This window comes from Notamacropus eugenii, chromosome 1 (assembly GCF_028372415.1).
Source record: "Notamacropus eugenii isolate mMacEug1 chromosome 1, mMacEug1.pri_v2, whole genome shotgun sequence".
Taxonomy (NCBI): domain Eukaryota; kingdom Metazoa; phylum Chordata; class Mammalia; order Diprotodontia; family Macropodidae; genus Notamacropus; species Notamacropus eugenii.
In genome coordinates this window covers 124,522,331-124,537,816 of record NC_092872.1, presented here as the reverse complement: position 1 = coordinate 124,537,816, position 15,486 = coordinate 124,522,331, and the positions used below count along the sequence as shown (strand labels likewise).

Sequence of the window (15,486 nt, the reverse complement as noted above, 5' to 3'; positions counted from 1 at the left end):
AAAAGGAAAGGAAAAGAAAAAGAAAAAAAGAAAAAGGAAAGGAAAAGGGAAACAAAAGGAAAGAAAAAAGAGGAAAAAAGAAAAAACTATACTGCTATGTACAGGGAATAGACGAAGGATTCTTATACTGGGTGGGCAATTAGAATAAATAATCTTAAGGTCACAGAATTTTAGAGACAGAAGGAAATTAATTTATTCCAATCACCTTCTAAAGGTGAATAAATTAGAGCGCTCATTCCCCCACGACACAAAGTGATTTCACAGAGGTTAAATACATGCTTCATAGCAGAGGTAGAATTCAATACCCTTCTCTTTCACTGTATTCTAATACATTTTTTATGTCACTAACCACACCATCACCACCACCACCACTGCTGCCGCCACCACCACCACCACCACCACCACCACCACCACCACCACCACCACCACAGGGATGTAGATAGTGGTTTAAGGTTTTATGGAAGAAATGGTGAATAAAAAGCTAGCATTAGAATCAGAAAAACATGGGTTCCAATGCTACGTCTGACAGCTATTGACAGTGTGACTAGAATGATGCAATTAATTCCCCTTTCTCAGTGTCAAGGCAACTCTCAGTCATGGGAGAGGTGCCCACCTGTTTAGTAGAGGGAGTTTTCTCCTAAGGGAGTTCTGGAAAGCAGTGAAATCACAGGTCTTATCACCATCCCTTTAAGGCTCACAAAATAATTTACATACATTATCACTCTGGATCCCTTAACAAATGCTGGAGAAGTAAGCTATCCAGGTATATTCAGTTGACAGGTGAGGAGACTTTAAAGGTCAGTGACTTTGCCATAGTCAATGTATCTGTCAGAGATAGGATTCGCACTCTGATTTTTCCCTCCTCCCAAGTCGAATCTAGTGCTCTTTCTACTTTACTATTTGCAGGGGATGAGGAGGGGTGGGGGGAGAGGCAATCAGAGACTTACCCAGAGTCACACAGTTAATTATTAAGTGTCTAAGGTCAACTTTCAACTCGGGTCCTCCTGACTCCAGGGCCAGTACTCTCTCCACTACACCACCTAGCTGCTCCTCAATTATTAAAATCTTTATGATGTTCTAATTCTTTTTTCTTTCATTTTTTGAAGGGCAGACATACTCTCTTGAATCTCCTTATTGAATGACTTAAGATTGGGCATACGGCATTCATTGGACATTTTAATTTTTAAAGGGAAATATCGGTTTGATTCAGGAAGCATGTACATGGGATAGGAGTAGGAACTGGAAGAGACACCCCACAAAGTGAGAGTCAGACGTTTGAAATCTCACCTATCCTGCTACAAATCGTGACCAGTAATTCCCCAACAGTTTTGGAATCGTCCACCATCACTGTCTTCACCGATCCATCCAGCATCCGAATTTTCTGAGGTCTTTGTTTCTTTTTATATTCCAAAATATCCTAGAGCACAAACCACAGACATATCTTACACTGGCTGTCCCTTGATGGAAATGCAGATTTGGAAGAGAGCAGTTCTCATTAACCTTTCTTTTGGGTCATAAATTCCATTTAGCAGTATGGTGAAGCTTATGAACTATCTTCTCAGAATATTTTTAAATGCATAAAATAAAATGTATAAGATGACAAAGGAAATCAACTACATTGAAATATAATTATCACACTATATGTTAAAAAATTCACAAAATCCAGATTGTGAGCCACAGAAGTGGAAGCATGAATGAAGTTAATAACATCAATTACTTTCACACGCAGCTTTTCCTCAGCGAAAGCCCTTTTGTTCCACTAACGCTAAATGGACTACAATTTCGAATTTGAAATCAATTCATTAGGGCTTGGTAATTGCTTTAATTAAAGAAAAAAACAAACACCAATTGAATATTGAAATTGTATCCACATAATTGTAGCTTCCAATGACTCAAGACTTTGTATAATTTATGGCTTATGTTCTATCCAACGAGGATTAGCTCATTTTGATTTTTGAGGGAGGCTCCTCACAGCAAAAAAACGACAATCTCAGAATCTTCCAAAAAGACTTGATAGGGTCCCTCTGTTCTCACATTGAATATGAAGAAGAAGCAAGAGAGGCTTGGGAGTCATATTTGTATATGTATAAATAAGTGTCCTCATCTTTGTTTTGACTCCCCAAAATACAATGGTGAAAGACAAAAGATGTTTCCTTGACCACTTTCATGCAATGCTTACAGTGGAGTTTTCACTGAATATTAACCAATCTAATTTGTCCACTCGAGTGGTCGGCCTTCATGCCTCAGAGAGCTATTATCTTAGCGTTGATTAAACTGAAAGGAATGTTTAACCCCTTTTTACAGTCTCCCTCCCTTCCCTAACCTTTCTTTTTGCATTAAAATGACTTGTTATTAAAATTGCTTTGTTGCTTTACGGTGTATTCAGATGCAAAAGACACTCCGTTCCCACTCCTCCCAAAATGATCAGAGAAATTTAATTTAACTTTCAAATTTATTTTTCATCTCCCTCCTATCCTCCAACCCTCACTCTGCACTCTACGTCCCAGGAAATAATTACAGGAATATGCCTATGACATTTACCAGGAGATGCCTCATCAAGACTCCTGGCTACAAAACTAAGCAGGAAACAAGGACTGTACCACTGGGGTGTGGAAAATATTTAAAACACACACGCCCAGGGTTACTCCTATGCCCCCACGGAGTTTTGAGAATTTGGACTGCTGACATTGTCCAACACCCTCAGAGTCTCCCCCCTTCAAAGAAATAGGAGTGTTTGAGAAAAGTTTTGCCCTTGAATCAAAACAAATGATGTTTTTTCTTCCTTTCCTCCAAGTACGGTAATATTTGCTCTCATTAGAAGGCCCCAAAATAAAGGCCCACAGGAAAACGTACCCCATTCCGCAGCATGTAGTAGTCCAGCGTTCTGCCCGCTTCCAGCCAAATGCCTTTCCTGGGATCCTCGTCCGATAGGAATAAGCCATAGTCAGAAGCTGAGAATTGAAACGTAGAAAGAAATTCAGAAACACAGTGACTTTTGAGACCTTGGAAGATCCAATAATGCATGCAATGGCTTCTGTACATTGTCTGTTGACTTGGCAAACGTACTGGCATCCTTCTTAACAGGAGAGGAATGTTTGCTTTTGCCAACTGTGGGCAGGGTCTTTTGATGACAACACAAGCTGTATTCAATGCTAAAGCAGATGAGGAGGCCTAAGAGCTGAGCTGTTGAAATAATAAACCCAAATAAGATTAGGTTTCATTAAGTCACCAGGCTGAAAAGTTACGATTAACATTGGGGGAAACCTGAGAGACAAAACAATCCAGGCTCACCAGCTGAGATTGGCTCTCATCCCTATCAGGACAGGTCCTTGGGACCAATGACCCAGACTACAGGAAAAGTCTCTTGAAAGGTCTTTCTGCCTCAATTCTTTGCCTCTGAGATCAGTCCTGCAAATTGCTTCAAGGCTAATCTTTCTTTTGCATAAATGTGGTCAGATTCCTCCTCTAAGGATCTTTAGTGACTCCTTACTGTCTGTTGATCAAAGTTTACAATCTCTTGCTTGGCATTTAAAGCCCTCAACAAACTAATGTCACCGTACTTTCCAATTTTATCTCAAGTTACACCCCTTCACATGATCCAGACAAAATGCACGTATCCCTGGTGTCGGAACATATACTTGTATTATCAGACCATCCCCCTCCCTTCTTTTGCTTACATTCCCCTATGTCAAAGATGTACTCTCCCCTCTTTCCCCATTTTTTAGAATCCAATTCAAACACCAATCCCTGCCCCACCTCCAGTTCTTGAAAGCTTTGTAGATCCTCCCGGTCAGTAAGGACCAATTTTTAATCTCCCTAATGTACTTATGCAATACAATATATCACATATAATTTTATCAACCAATGGACTCCAAAACTCAGCCAAGGTAATGATTAGGTTTTATCTAAACTTCACATCTCTACTAGAGTCCAATACAATACTTTACACATAGCTAATGAATAACAGACCACCTAATGAACCGAATGAAACGTCCAACCAGGGGTGGAAAATCTGTGGCCCCAAGGTCACGTGTGGCCCTTTAGGTACTCAAATGCTGCCCTTTGACTGAATCCAAACTTCACAGAACAAATCCCTCTAATAAAAGGATTTGCTTTGTAAAACTTGGACTCAGTCAAAAAGCCACGCCCAAGGACCCAGAAGGCCACATGTGTCCTCAAGGGTGCAGGTTCCTCATCCCTAGTTCTAACCCATACAGGTAAGGTAGGTTATAACCATACAAGAAAGATACAGGGCAAGGAAAAAAGGCTAAGGAAGTATATTTGTTAAAGTTAAGGAAGTATACATTGTTTTAAGCAAGACTGATCCAGTAATTATAAATAACACTCCAAGAAAACCCAGGTAGAGAGGTTAGGATTAGATCTTCAATCATCTTCCCATTATCTCACCTCCTCAGCACTGTTATGGGTATATTGGTGTCCCCACAGAGAATGATGACTTAAAGGTACCTGTAAAATCCATTTCTCAATTTACTCCATAAGTCAAACCTTTTCCAAAACAGCATAAACTTACCCAAAAAGGAAAGGGGAAGAAACTGATTGTGGTTCCTAAGAGGCCACCAAGTACCCCTTTAGAAATGACCCAAGAAAGGCTGAAGGTCTCTAAAACCTCTGAAATTGGCAAATGCTAGTTCCTTAAATGTTTAATGTTCCCACCAAAGCTAGACATTAATCTGATCATAGAAAAAGAAAAAAGAATCAGAAGACATAAGAAGGAAGAAGTACTCAGAGAAGAGAGATTTCAGGGTCGTATTGATCTCCTAATGGAGAAGATTGTTAGAGAGAGAGGAAAGAGAGAGAAGGAGAGGGAGAGAGAGGGGAGAGAGAGAGAAGGAGAGAGAAAGGAAGAGATAGAAGAGAGAAAGAGTTGGAAGAGAGGATTTTAATGTTGATTTCTAGACTGTATTTATTAAAGTTCACAAGCTATTTTGGGTGTATATGTGTGTATGTGTCTATATGTATATATATATATATGCATGCTTTTTTTTTTGAGGAAAGTATTTCTACAGAAATTCTTCTTCATGCAGATCTAGTCTCTGGACCCAAAATCTTTGAACCTCAGTTACTTGATATATAGTCTTCAAGGCTATTAGACACATTTTCCACACCTTTTCATTTCCAAGCTGCGAAGCATATAAACATAATGAGAGTACAAGAGGAGAGAAAAAAGAAAAACGAAAGCAAATAGGACTCCTAATTTACATTTTGATCCCTGGGCTGGCTCACTAGTTTCAATCAGTAATGAAAAACTGACATGTCACTACTTATTTTTAAATAACATCTAAGTATCATGAAACATCAAGAAGGGCTAAAGTGTTAAGAATTATCTTTGTTCTTAATGACAGCCATAGAAATTACAATGATCTTCTTGAAGTTAAAAGCGAGAGATTTTGGTGCACATCAAAATGTGGGTTGTATGCTGTGTACGATGTTCAAGTAAGCAATAATTCTTCAGAACAACTTTCACTGTGAACCCTATTCTAAAACAGATTGCTGCTTAGTTTAAGGAGTTATTACACAGCTAGGTGGCACAGTGGATAGAGTGCCAAGTCTGGAATCAGACCTCAGACACTTACCAGCTATGTGACCCTTGCCAAGTCACTTCATCCAGCTTGCCTCCATTTCCTCATCAATAAAATGAGCTTGAGAAGGAAATGGCAAACCACTCCAGTATCTTTACCAAGAAAACCCCAAACAGGATCATGAAGAGTTGGATATGACTGAAATCAATGAACAGCAAAAAAGTAGCACAGTGAACAGAATTCTCGACCTGAAATCAGGAAGATCTGAATTCAGATATGGCCTTAAGTCATCTGGCTAGCTGAGTGATCCTGGGAAGGTCACTTAACCTGTTTGCCTCAGTTTCCTCATCTGGAAAATGGGGATAATCCTAGCACTTGTCACTCAGAGTCGTCTTGAGGATCAAATAAGATAACACTTATAAAGTGCTTTGAAAACATTACTACACTTTAATTTTCAGTTATTCAAAAAGTAAAAATATTTTAAATATGAATATTATTATCATTATTGTTGTACATGCAAAATTATATACACTCAAGTAAATCCTGAATAAAATGTTAGAATTCATGAGTAATCTCTTTTTTGGAACTTCAGCATACTCATTTCAATTTAAAAAAATTATTAATCACATACATAGACCAATTTAGTGAGCAATTCCATGTTACTGCAGAGCAAGGAACATCACAACCTCAATAGTCAAGACTGTGGGTGATAGAGAGACATACAGTGGATTTATACAGGCTATAAAAGATAATGACTAAAGAGTTTGAAAAAGTAAGGAACGTTACAGACATCAATGAACAGGAAAGATGGGTCAAATACGTAATAAGAGAGAAATGATGGACAGCTGATCCATGAAGTAATCAACAATATTTACAAAGTATCTTCTTTGTGCCAGGTGCTGGGGGTACAAAGAGGAATAGGAAGTAGTCATTGTCTAGAAAGAGCTCGTGTGCTATTGGGGAAAATGCGTACAAAGATTAAATCTACACAAAATACACAGGAAGCAAACATAAATAAATAATCATGCTCCATTAGAAACTCTAGAGAAAGGCTTTCTAGCCCAGCTGTGCACTATAGGAGGTGATGCTCATACCACTGAGATCACGGAGGTATCAAAGCAAGTGCATGGCACTGGGCGCTGAGTAAGATGAAGAACGCCACAGCCTCTACCACCCAGAAGTCTGCAGTTTTAGCTTAGGGATGGAGTGTGGGATAAGGGATATAACACATACAAAACCAAGTAATATCAAGGATGAATGTGACAGAAACCAAAGAGACTTGGATCAGATAGTTTAATAAAGCTTGAAAAAGTTTTTAATATGGGTGGTGTGGATTTGGGGAAGGAAATGAAAAAGGAGGATATAGCACCAAGGTAGCCTCAGACAGAAGAAAAGAGAAGAATTTCAACCGAGATGTGGAAGGGAAGGAGTGCAGGGCAAGGGTCAATGCACAGGAATCAGGAGAGGATAAGAAGAAATCAGGAACCACTTTGCCTAGAGTGGATAGCTGTGAAAGGAAGAAGGAAAAAATAGAGTTGAAAAGGCCAATCTTGCCAAGCAAAAGAGTTTGTATGGTATCTTAGAGCTAACAGCAAGGCAGGGAAGGTTTGTGAGTAGAGAGATGACAAAATTATGCATTAGGAAGATTAATTTGGTAGGTGTGGAAAGGCTGGATTGAAAAGTAGAGAGTCTGCAGATAGAAATGGTTAGGAAGTTAAAATAATGAACTGGATAAAAGGTGAAACAGGCTATAACCAGTTGGTGACTGTAATTGGAAAGGGCAGAAATAAAAAATATTATAGAAGCAGAGCCTACTGTCAGGCATCACTCTGAGGTGAAGGTGAATATGGATGTTTGAAGCAAGGCAATGAATGGTAGTTTGTGTTATGTTTAAAGAGCCTGAATTATAGGTCCAGCAATACACTGTGTCTGATCTCCAGAGACCATCTTAGCTAGAAACAGAGAAGTTCATCCCTAATAGCTGAGAAGGAAGTAATGAAATACTTGGTCATGGGAACCTATGAAGTAAAGAAAAACATTAAATAGTCCTGAGGCCTTGGTGACTCCTTCTGCTTTAGAAATGATGGTGGTAGAGTGGTGGGAAAAGCATGCAAGGTGCTAAAAACCAAACATGTTTTAGGTTAGCTATAAATATTAATTTTATGTTAGTATTGTAAATGTACTCCTTGGACAAAAATCAATAGAGCTGACAAAGGAGGAAATGAATCATATTAATATAAACATTCTCACTATAAAACAAAACCAGAAAATATAAAAAAGTTTGAAAATGTGTGAGTGTTCTTAACTTGGGGTCAGTGAATTTGCTTTTTAAAATATTTTGATAACTGTATTTCAGAATAACTGGTTTCCTTCATAAACTTATATATTTCATTGTATGCACTGAAAGATATTCTGAGAAGAGGCCCATAGGTTTCACCAAATTGCCAAAGGTATTCAGAATACAAAAAAGGTTCACAATCTGTGATCTAAACGGAAGGAGGCACCCTAAGTTCTTCTTGATGAGTGAAATAAAAGCGTTGGTACAGTTGGTTTTATCATGTGGCCTAAAGTAACAAGAAACATTGTGTAGGATACTTGGCCATCTTGCTTTGTAACCTTCAGGATAAGAAAAGGAGGCAGCTGAAACAGATTAGGGATGAGTGGAAGAGATCTATGCTGGAGGTAACATTATTTTGAAAGCATGGGACCAGTTTTTAAGATAACTGAAAAGGGACAAGATATCAAATGATCAGAAAAAAATTAAGACTATTAGTACCTTCCCCCAAAATGCAAACAAGATGACCATCCATGAATATACCTTCATACACCTTCAGTTTGTGTACTAAAATCTGCTTTCTATCTCTATATATGTATGTGTGTGTTTTTATATATATGTATATATAAATACCTTGTATATATTTAATACCTTGTTATATTAAATGAAAGGTTACCATAAATGGAGAACAGAAAATACATTAGAAAATATGGATCAGGATTAAAAAAAGAGATCAAAGGCTTTTAGAATACTCAGTCTCATACCTGTATATAATAAATTGATTCTTCCAGAAGAGAAGGTGATAAACAAAAAATTTAACTATTTGGATACTGACAGGAAATAATTGTTTAACAACATGGGAGTCATTTTACAGAAGGCATAATGCATGCAGTCAGATTTTACCAGATTAGTCATTCAAAAGGATAAACATGAGAATGCTATCACAAATTCTCCAAGCAGACCTACTGACAGTGAAAAAAGGGAAATGAACAGAGAAAAAGACATAGATACGGACTATTACCATTACCTACAGAACTTTAGCTGATGTAAGGCAACCAAAGCAAGAGTCCAGAAACCACCAGTGCAAGCAGACATTTTATCTCCCTAGAAAATGGGAAAATATGTAAATCAAAAGGCCTTGGTAAAATGTTTTAAAGCAAGATGGCAGGAGATTATGTCTTACAAAACAGCAGATGATGGAAGAACGGTAAATTAATCTTGAGGAAGTTTAGGTGAAGCATAAATAATCATGAGCATTAACAGATGAAAGTGGAACAATAAACAAAAAGAAGTCGTATCAAGCAGCGTTTCCACAGGGACCTGTTTTCATAGCTTCTGTTAAGTAGAACGACTCCATTTGGACTTTAATATCTTTGATGTGCCACATGAAGTATTAACAATGATACTTAATTAAATGAAAAGGAAAGAGTGGCTGGACCAGACCAAGAACAAGGGGAGAGAGTCACGCTGTAGATAATACCATTTACAAGGCAAAGAGGGGTAGCTTTCTATGAGATCTCAAAGAGGCTAAAATAATAAATGATTAAGGAAAAATTCAATGACAGGACTGGTTTCCCCCACCTCAAAAGAAGATCAAGGATGCTGATTCATATTGCCTTCTTTCTAATATGTATAAGATATATAAAAAAAATCTACACAGGTGTGAAAGGCATTCTTGATGGAAGTAGGAGGAAAGAGGCTAGCTTCTCAAAAGAAAAATCCTACAACAGATTTTCAGTCAAACTGACTGAAAGGGCCTCAAACTCTAAGATTCTGTTGTTTATTTGTTAATTATTATACTATACAATATTCCCTAACACGTAAAGCCACAGATGCAACTTTACCCAAGAATACTTTGACAATCAGAATTATAAAATGGAGTGATATCAGCAAAGGTATTGATCTTAGTCAAGGATGGTGCCTTGCACAGGGTCCAACGGTCAGGATTGCCTTATGGACAGTAAGGAATTCCAGGTGGTCTCATTTGCTAATGATGTTGTACTTTCTGTTTTTCTCAATTCCCGAAGAAGTACATGAACTGTGCAGTAAAATCCATGGTGATTCAAAAGAGACCCACCTGACAATCAACACAGTCTAAACCGAATGAAGAACTGTTACTGCCCAGATGATGATTACAGCTGAATGGGAAGCCATTAGGAAGTAAAACTATCTTGGTGAAATACTGCAAATAAGCAATGAGCTGGGCCTGGAACTGAACAGGAGGAAGAGACTGAAATTAGGAAATTACATTGTGATTGTAATGATCACAAACTGTTCCCTTATATAAAAATCCATCTAGAAAACATTCTTCCATGGATGTTACATGGCTACAAATCATGAAATACCACAAGCACAGAAAAAAAAAATCAAAATTTCAGGTAATGGAAAGGGTAGTGGAGAGATAAATGGTGGGTATAAGAGATGTAAAAACTTTACCAACAATGACTTACGTGCAATAATTTGTGTTATCTTGAATTTAACAAACACACAACACAACATTTACATATACAGTATTGAATAGAAGAAAACAATTACAAAGGAAACTGAAAATCTCTATTATGTAAACTGCAGTAATTTGCAGACAATACATCATCCAGGAAATGTATGATCAGAAAAGAATGAGGGAAGTAAAGGAGGAGAGTAAAAGAGAAGAGGGGAGTTGCCGATGGACAGCCTCAGTGCTTCAGTGGTATGCACAAGAAGAAACAATGAAAGAGGCAGCTAGGTGGTGTAGTGGTACTGACCTCAGAGTCAGGAGGACCTGAGTTCAAATTTGACCTCAGATACTTACTAGGTAGAACCTGGACAAGTCATGGAACCTGGATTGCAAAAGGAAAGAAGGAAGGAAGGAAGGAAGGAAGGAAGGAAGGAAGGAAGGAAGGAAGGAAGGAAGGAAGGAAGGAAGGAAGGAAGGAAGGAAGGAAGGAAGGAAGGAAGATGCCATGAAAGACTTCAAAATCATTAAGCACATTCTCTGTAGGACTGATAGGAGGATACAGACAAGAACTTGACCTGACATGAAATAATTAATCATTTATTATCTTCACCGCAGGAGGGAGTGCATCAATGAGGTCACAGATCTCTTGCAGTATTTAAATACTGAAATCATAAGTCTCTGGCAACTATTATGCAGAAGGGTGAGGGGCAGGAAAGGATCAAAAATTACTCTGGGGATTCAAGCTCATAATTTAAAGTAGATAAACATCTACTGTAAATATTGACAATTGTGACTAATGAACTCATGTAAATAATAAATGTACTAGTCTGATACCCATGTCAAAATCAATGACATACAAAACTTTCAAGAAGCGAATTGGAAAAATGTTAGTATGGCAACAGTTCAAACAAGCATAGTCTTAAATACAATCTGTAACAACATAGATTTCTTGGTTTTGAAGCCAAGAAAAATAGCATTGTACAGTTCTGTCTTTTGACAACTGGCATCCCTTTAGGAAGGAATTTGAAGTGGTGATTTTCATAGTTCCAGAACCTTGATATGATGCCGGCTAAGTTCATGTGTCCTATGTTTATAAAAAGAAAACTGAGCAGTCTGCGAAAAGCTGTCATGTAACAACAGTTAAATACGATGCAGTGTTTTTAAACACTAAGAAAAATTAATTTTATAATAATAATTGAGCCACTTCTATAGAATCTTAAGATTTTTTCCTTTTCTTTTTTTGGAGTGGTGGTGGTGGTGGTGGTGGGAGGAAGAATATGTGTGGTGGTGGAATAAAGAATGGGTCTTCAATCTTACCCAGGCTACAGTGCAGTGGCCGCTCACAAAACTAATCCCAACAACGATTATGGAAACTTTAACTTGCCCCATTTTTGCTCTGGGCCAGTCTGCCCCTCCTTAATCTGTACTTAGTGTGGATATCTGATTGTCTTTAGCCCTTCTGCAGCTGTGAACTCCCAGCAATTCCCTAGTCTTGGTTTCCCCAGCTCTGGGGACTACAACTATGTACCACCAATACCGTGCCGGGCCACTTTAAATCTTTCAAAATTTTCCCCACTACCATTCTTGCGCTCTAAGTAATAATATAATTAATAGCCAACACATCTTCATAACAAAAGGAAATGGATAGACAGCCAACCCTGAATTCAAATTCAGCCACAGCCACCTACTGACCCTCAGTCACTGCCTTAGTTTCTTCACCTGTAAAATGGGGATAATAATAGTACTTATTTTCCAGGGTTGTTATGAGGATCAAATGAGATAATATCTTTAAAGTATGTAGCATGGAATCAGGTACATAGTGGGCAATATGTAAATATTAGCTATGATTATGATGATGAATGGATTAGAATATAGAAATGGATAGGAGGGAGAGGGCCAATGTGGAATCTATTACAATAGTATATATAAGAGAGGATGGTGTGATGAGTAGGGAGAAAGGGAAGAACGTTCTAAGAAATATCACTGATGATAAATTGACTGAGATGGATAACTGAATGGAGGATGAGGGAGAAAGAGTCAGTGACAGCACTGAGATTTTATGCCCAGCAGACAGAGAAAGGTGGATATCAATAAAAATAGAAAATCTGAAAGGAAGGGTGTTTTTTTGGGGGGGTGGGGGAGATAATGAGTTGGTTTTGAAATACTGAGAGGGATATCCAGGTGGAACTGTCCAACAGGTATCTAAGAGCAAAACTTGGAGATAGGATACTTAAGTATGAATCTTGATTCTAATAGCTACTAACAATGTGACCATAGGCAATTAATTTATCTGAGCCTTAATTTTCTCATCAAAATGAGAATAATACTTACAATATGTGTCACAAAAATATTCTGAAAAAAGGCCATTTTACACTTACAGCACTATTAAAATGTGACTTACTATTACCTAGAAGTAGAATTAGCAATAATGCTCCATGAAAATTTAGATAGTAACTCATGACTTACCTTGTCCAGTTTGTGCCTCAGGTACCCGCTCCCGAATGACTCGGCATGCATCATACACGGCTGTAGATGGTTCAAACTGCATCGTCTTCACCACGTTGCAGTGGCGGACACAAATCTTTAATGACAAGGCCACCATTTTTCTAGGTGATTTGAAGGCTCCCCCTCAGAATTGCTGAAAAATATAAAAAGACGCATTAGGATTTTCAGAACATCTGTGAACCTAAACGAGGCAGTGTGATACAGTACATGAGCTTAGGGGGTAGCTAGTAGCACCATAGTGCACAGAGCACTAGATTTAGAGTCAGAATCACTTCAGTTCAAATCTGGTCTCAGATACTTACCAGCTGTGTGAACTTAGGCAAAACATTTAATCTCTGCCTCAGTTTCCTCAAATGTAAAATGGAGTTAATAACAGCACCTACCTCCCAGGGTTTTGTGAAAATCAAATAACATATTTGTAAAATGCTTATTAGCACAGTGCCTGGTACATAGTACATACTGAATAAATGCGTATTTCCTTCCTGGATAGCAAAAAACCTGATTTCACATTCTGCCTCTGAAACAAATCATCAATCTAACCTCAGGTGAGTCTTTAAACTCAAGCGTTCTAGGTCAATTCAGTTAAGATGCTAAGTTGGACCTAAACAGAGAGAGGAAACTCACTTATTTTGGAGTTCTGGAGACCAGTAAAATCATACCTGGCTTTCTTTTAAAATTTTTATTTTCTTTTATGTTTTTTTCCAAACATAAAAATCTTCTCTCCTTCCTACACACTCCCACCCTCAATGAAAAAGAAAGTTCTTGTAAAAAGCAAATACAATGAAGCTAAATAAATTTGAACCTTGCCAATGTGGATATTTATTTAGCTTAGCATAAGTATATACACATATATGCATGTGTATATGTGTGTATGTATACACACATGTATGTATACACATGTATGTATGTACCTATCTATCTATCTCATACTCTAAATTCATCACCCTTTTGTTGGAGGCAGGAAACATGTTTTCTTCATGAGTTCTCTAGAATCATGATTGGTCACTTCACTGAGTAGAGTTCTTAAGTCTTTTAAAGTTATTGGTATTTACAAGGTTGTGACTGTACAAATTACTGTCATGGTTCTGTTTACTTCAATGTATCAGTTTATAGAAGTTTTCCCAGGTTTCTGTGAAACCATCCTTTTCACCATTTATTACAGGACAGTAGCTTTTCGTTCACTATAATTTGTCCATTTATTCTTCAATTGATGGACATCCTGTTAATTTACAGTTCTTTGCTACGACAAAAAGAACCACTATAAATACTTTTGTATATATAGATCTTTTTCCTTTTTGATCTCTTGAGTATACAGGTCTAGCAGAGGCATCACTGAGTCAAAGGTACACACAGTTCAGTACTTTTTAGGTAAGGTTATCAATTGCTGTACAGAATGGCTAGACTAGTCCACAGCTCTACATTAATGTATCTATTTTCCCACAGCCCCTCCAACATTTCTAATTTTCATTTTTTGTTAACTTTTGACCACGGAGGTAGTAACTCAAGAATTAATTTGATTTGCATTTCTCTAATTATTAGTAGTTTGGAGTATTTTTTCATAAGGCTATTAATAGGTTGGACCTATCCCTTATTAACAAAACAGAACAACCATGTAAGATCTAGGTCCTCTGCTACTTACTGAATGTGAGGGAGGCAGAATAATTACAGATAAAGTACTTAATTAAGAATCAGGAAGTCCTGAGTTGAATCTCACCTCAGAAATATGATAGCTGTAAGACCTAATGCAAGTTACTTATTCTCCCTCACTCTCGGTTTTAACATCTGTAAAATGGGTATAAATAAAGCACCTATTTCAAAGGTTTATTGTGAGAATCAAAAGACCATATGTATATATATATATATATATGTATATATATATGCATATATACATATATGTAGGTATATACTATATATATGTAGGTATACATTATATGTATATTTAGTAACTAATATTTCTATGATGCGAAAATTTGCAAAACATTAAAAATGCATTTATAACATATAATATAATAGAAATACTACAGCTATGATTTTATTATTAACCACACCTCGATGACCTTCATCAAATCATTCAGCTTTCACTGAGTTTTATATCTCTGAAATGAGGATAATAAAATCTGCTCTGGTTACTCTACAGGGTTGTTATAATCAAATGGGGTAACCTCCCTGAAATAATCATTTTCATTTTCATAGGATTTTAGGGTTTAAAAAGCATAGTATCATCTCAGGTTATCCTGAAAGCCACCCTTTGAGGTAGACAGTGTTAAAGGCATTGTTATCTATATTTTAAAAATTAAAAAACAAAAGGCTCAGGGTGATTAAGTGATCTGGGTAAGTAGTATCAGAGGCATAATTCACTCTCTTAAATTTGTGTCTCTCCATCATGTTACACGGCTACTCTCTTGAACAAGTGAAAAATGAAATACATGCTGATATTATTATTAATGAGGTGATGTCAAAGACTTTACCCCAAAATGGGCCACCTAACTTTATTCCCCTCCATTGTCTAAAAATAATTCATGTTTTGTGCATGAACCATAGTTCATGTTTGGGTTTTCTTCCAGCTGAAGAGATTCAGAAATAGATTTGGCCCTGATTTAAACTGATTCATGGGATAATTTCTTTTATTTTTAAACAAGTTAATTCAGGGTTCAGCAAATCATTAGTTTGTTCTCATTTGTAGGATGGCTAATAGATCAAATGAGATAATATATAAAGCATTTTGCAGA

At 37.2% G+C, this 15,486-nt stretch overlaps 1 protein-coding gene across 11 annotated transcripts in view; it reads right to left on the bottom strand.

Annotated features, from left to right (window-relative positions):
- TLN2 (talin 2) overlaps window positions 1-15,486 on the bottom strand; it is a 565,589-nt gene that overhangs the window by 247,572 nt on the left and 302,531 nt on the right. For all 11 annotated transcript variants that reach the window (XM_072612946.1, XM_072612883.1, XM_072612950.1 and 8 more), the window contains 3 exons: window positions 12,719-12,890; window positions 2,854-2,951; window positions 1,288-1,417 (listed from right to left, as the gene is read on the bottom strand). In XM_072612946.1, coding sequence (XP_072469047.1) covers window positions 1,288-1,417; window positions 2,854-2,951; window positions 12,719-12,854 — 364 coding nt within the window. In that variant the 5' untranslated portion in view covers window positions 12,855-12,890. The remainder of the gene's footprint in view (window positions 1-1,287; window positions 1,418-2,853; window positions 2,952-12,718; window positions 12,891-15,486) is intronic.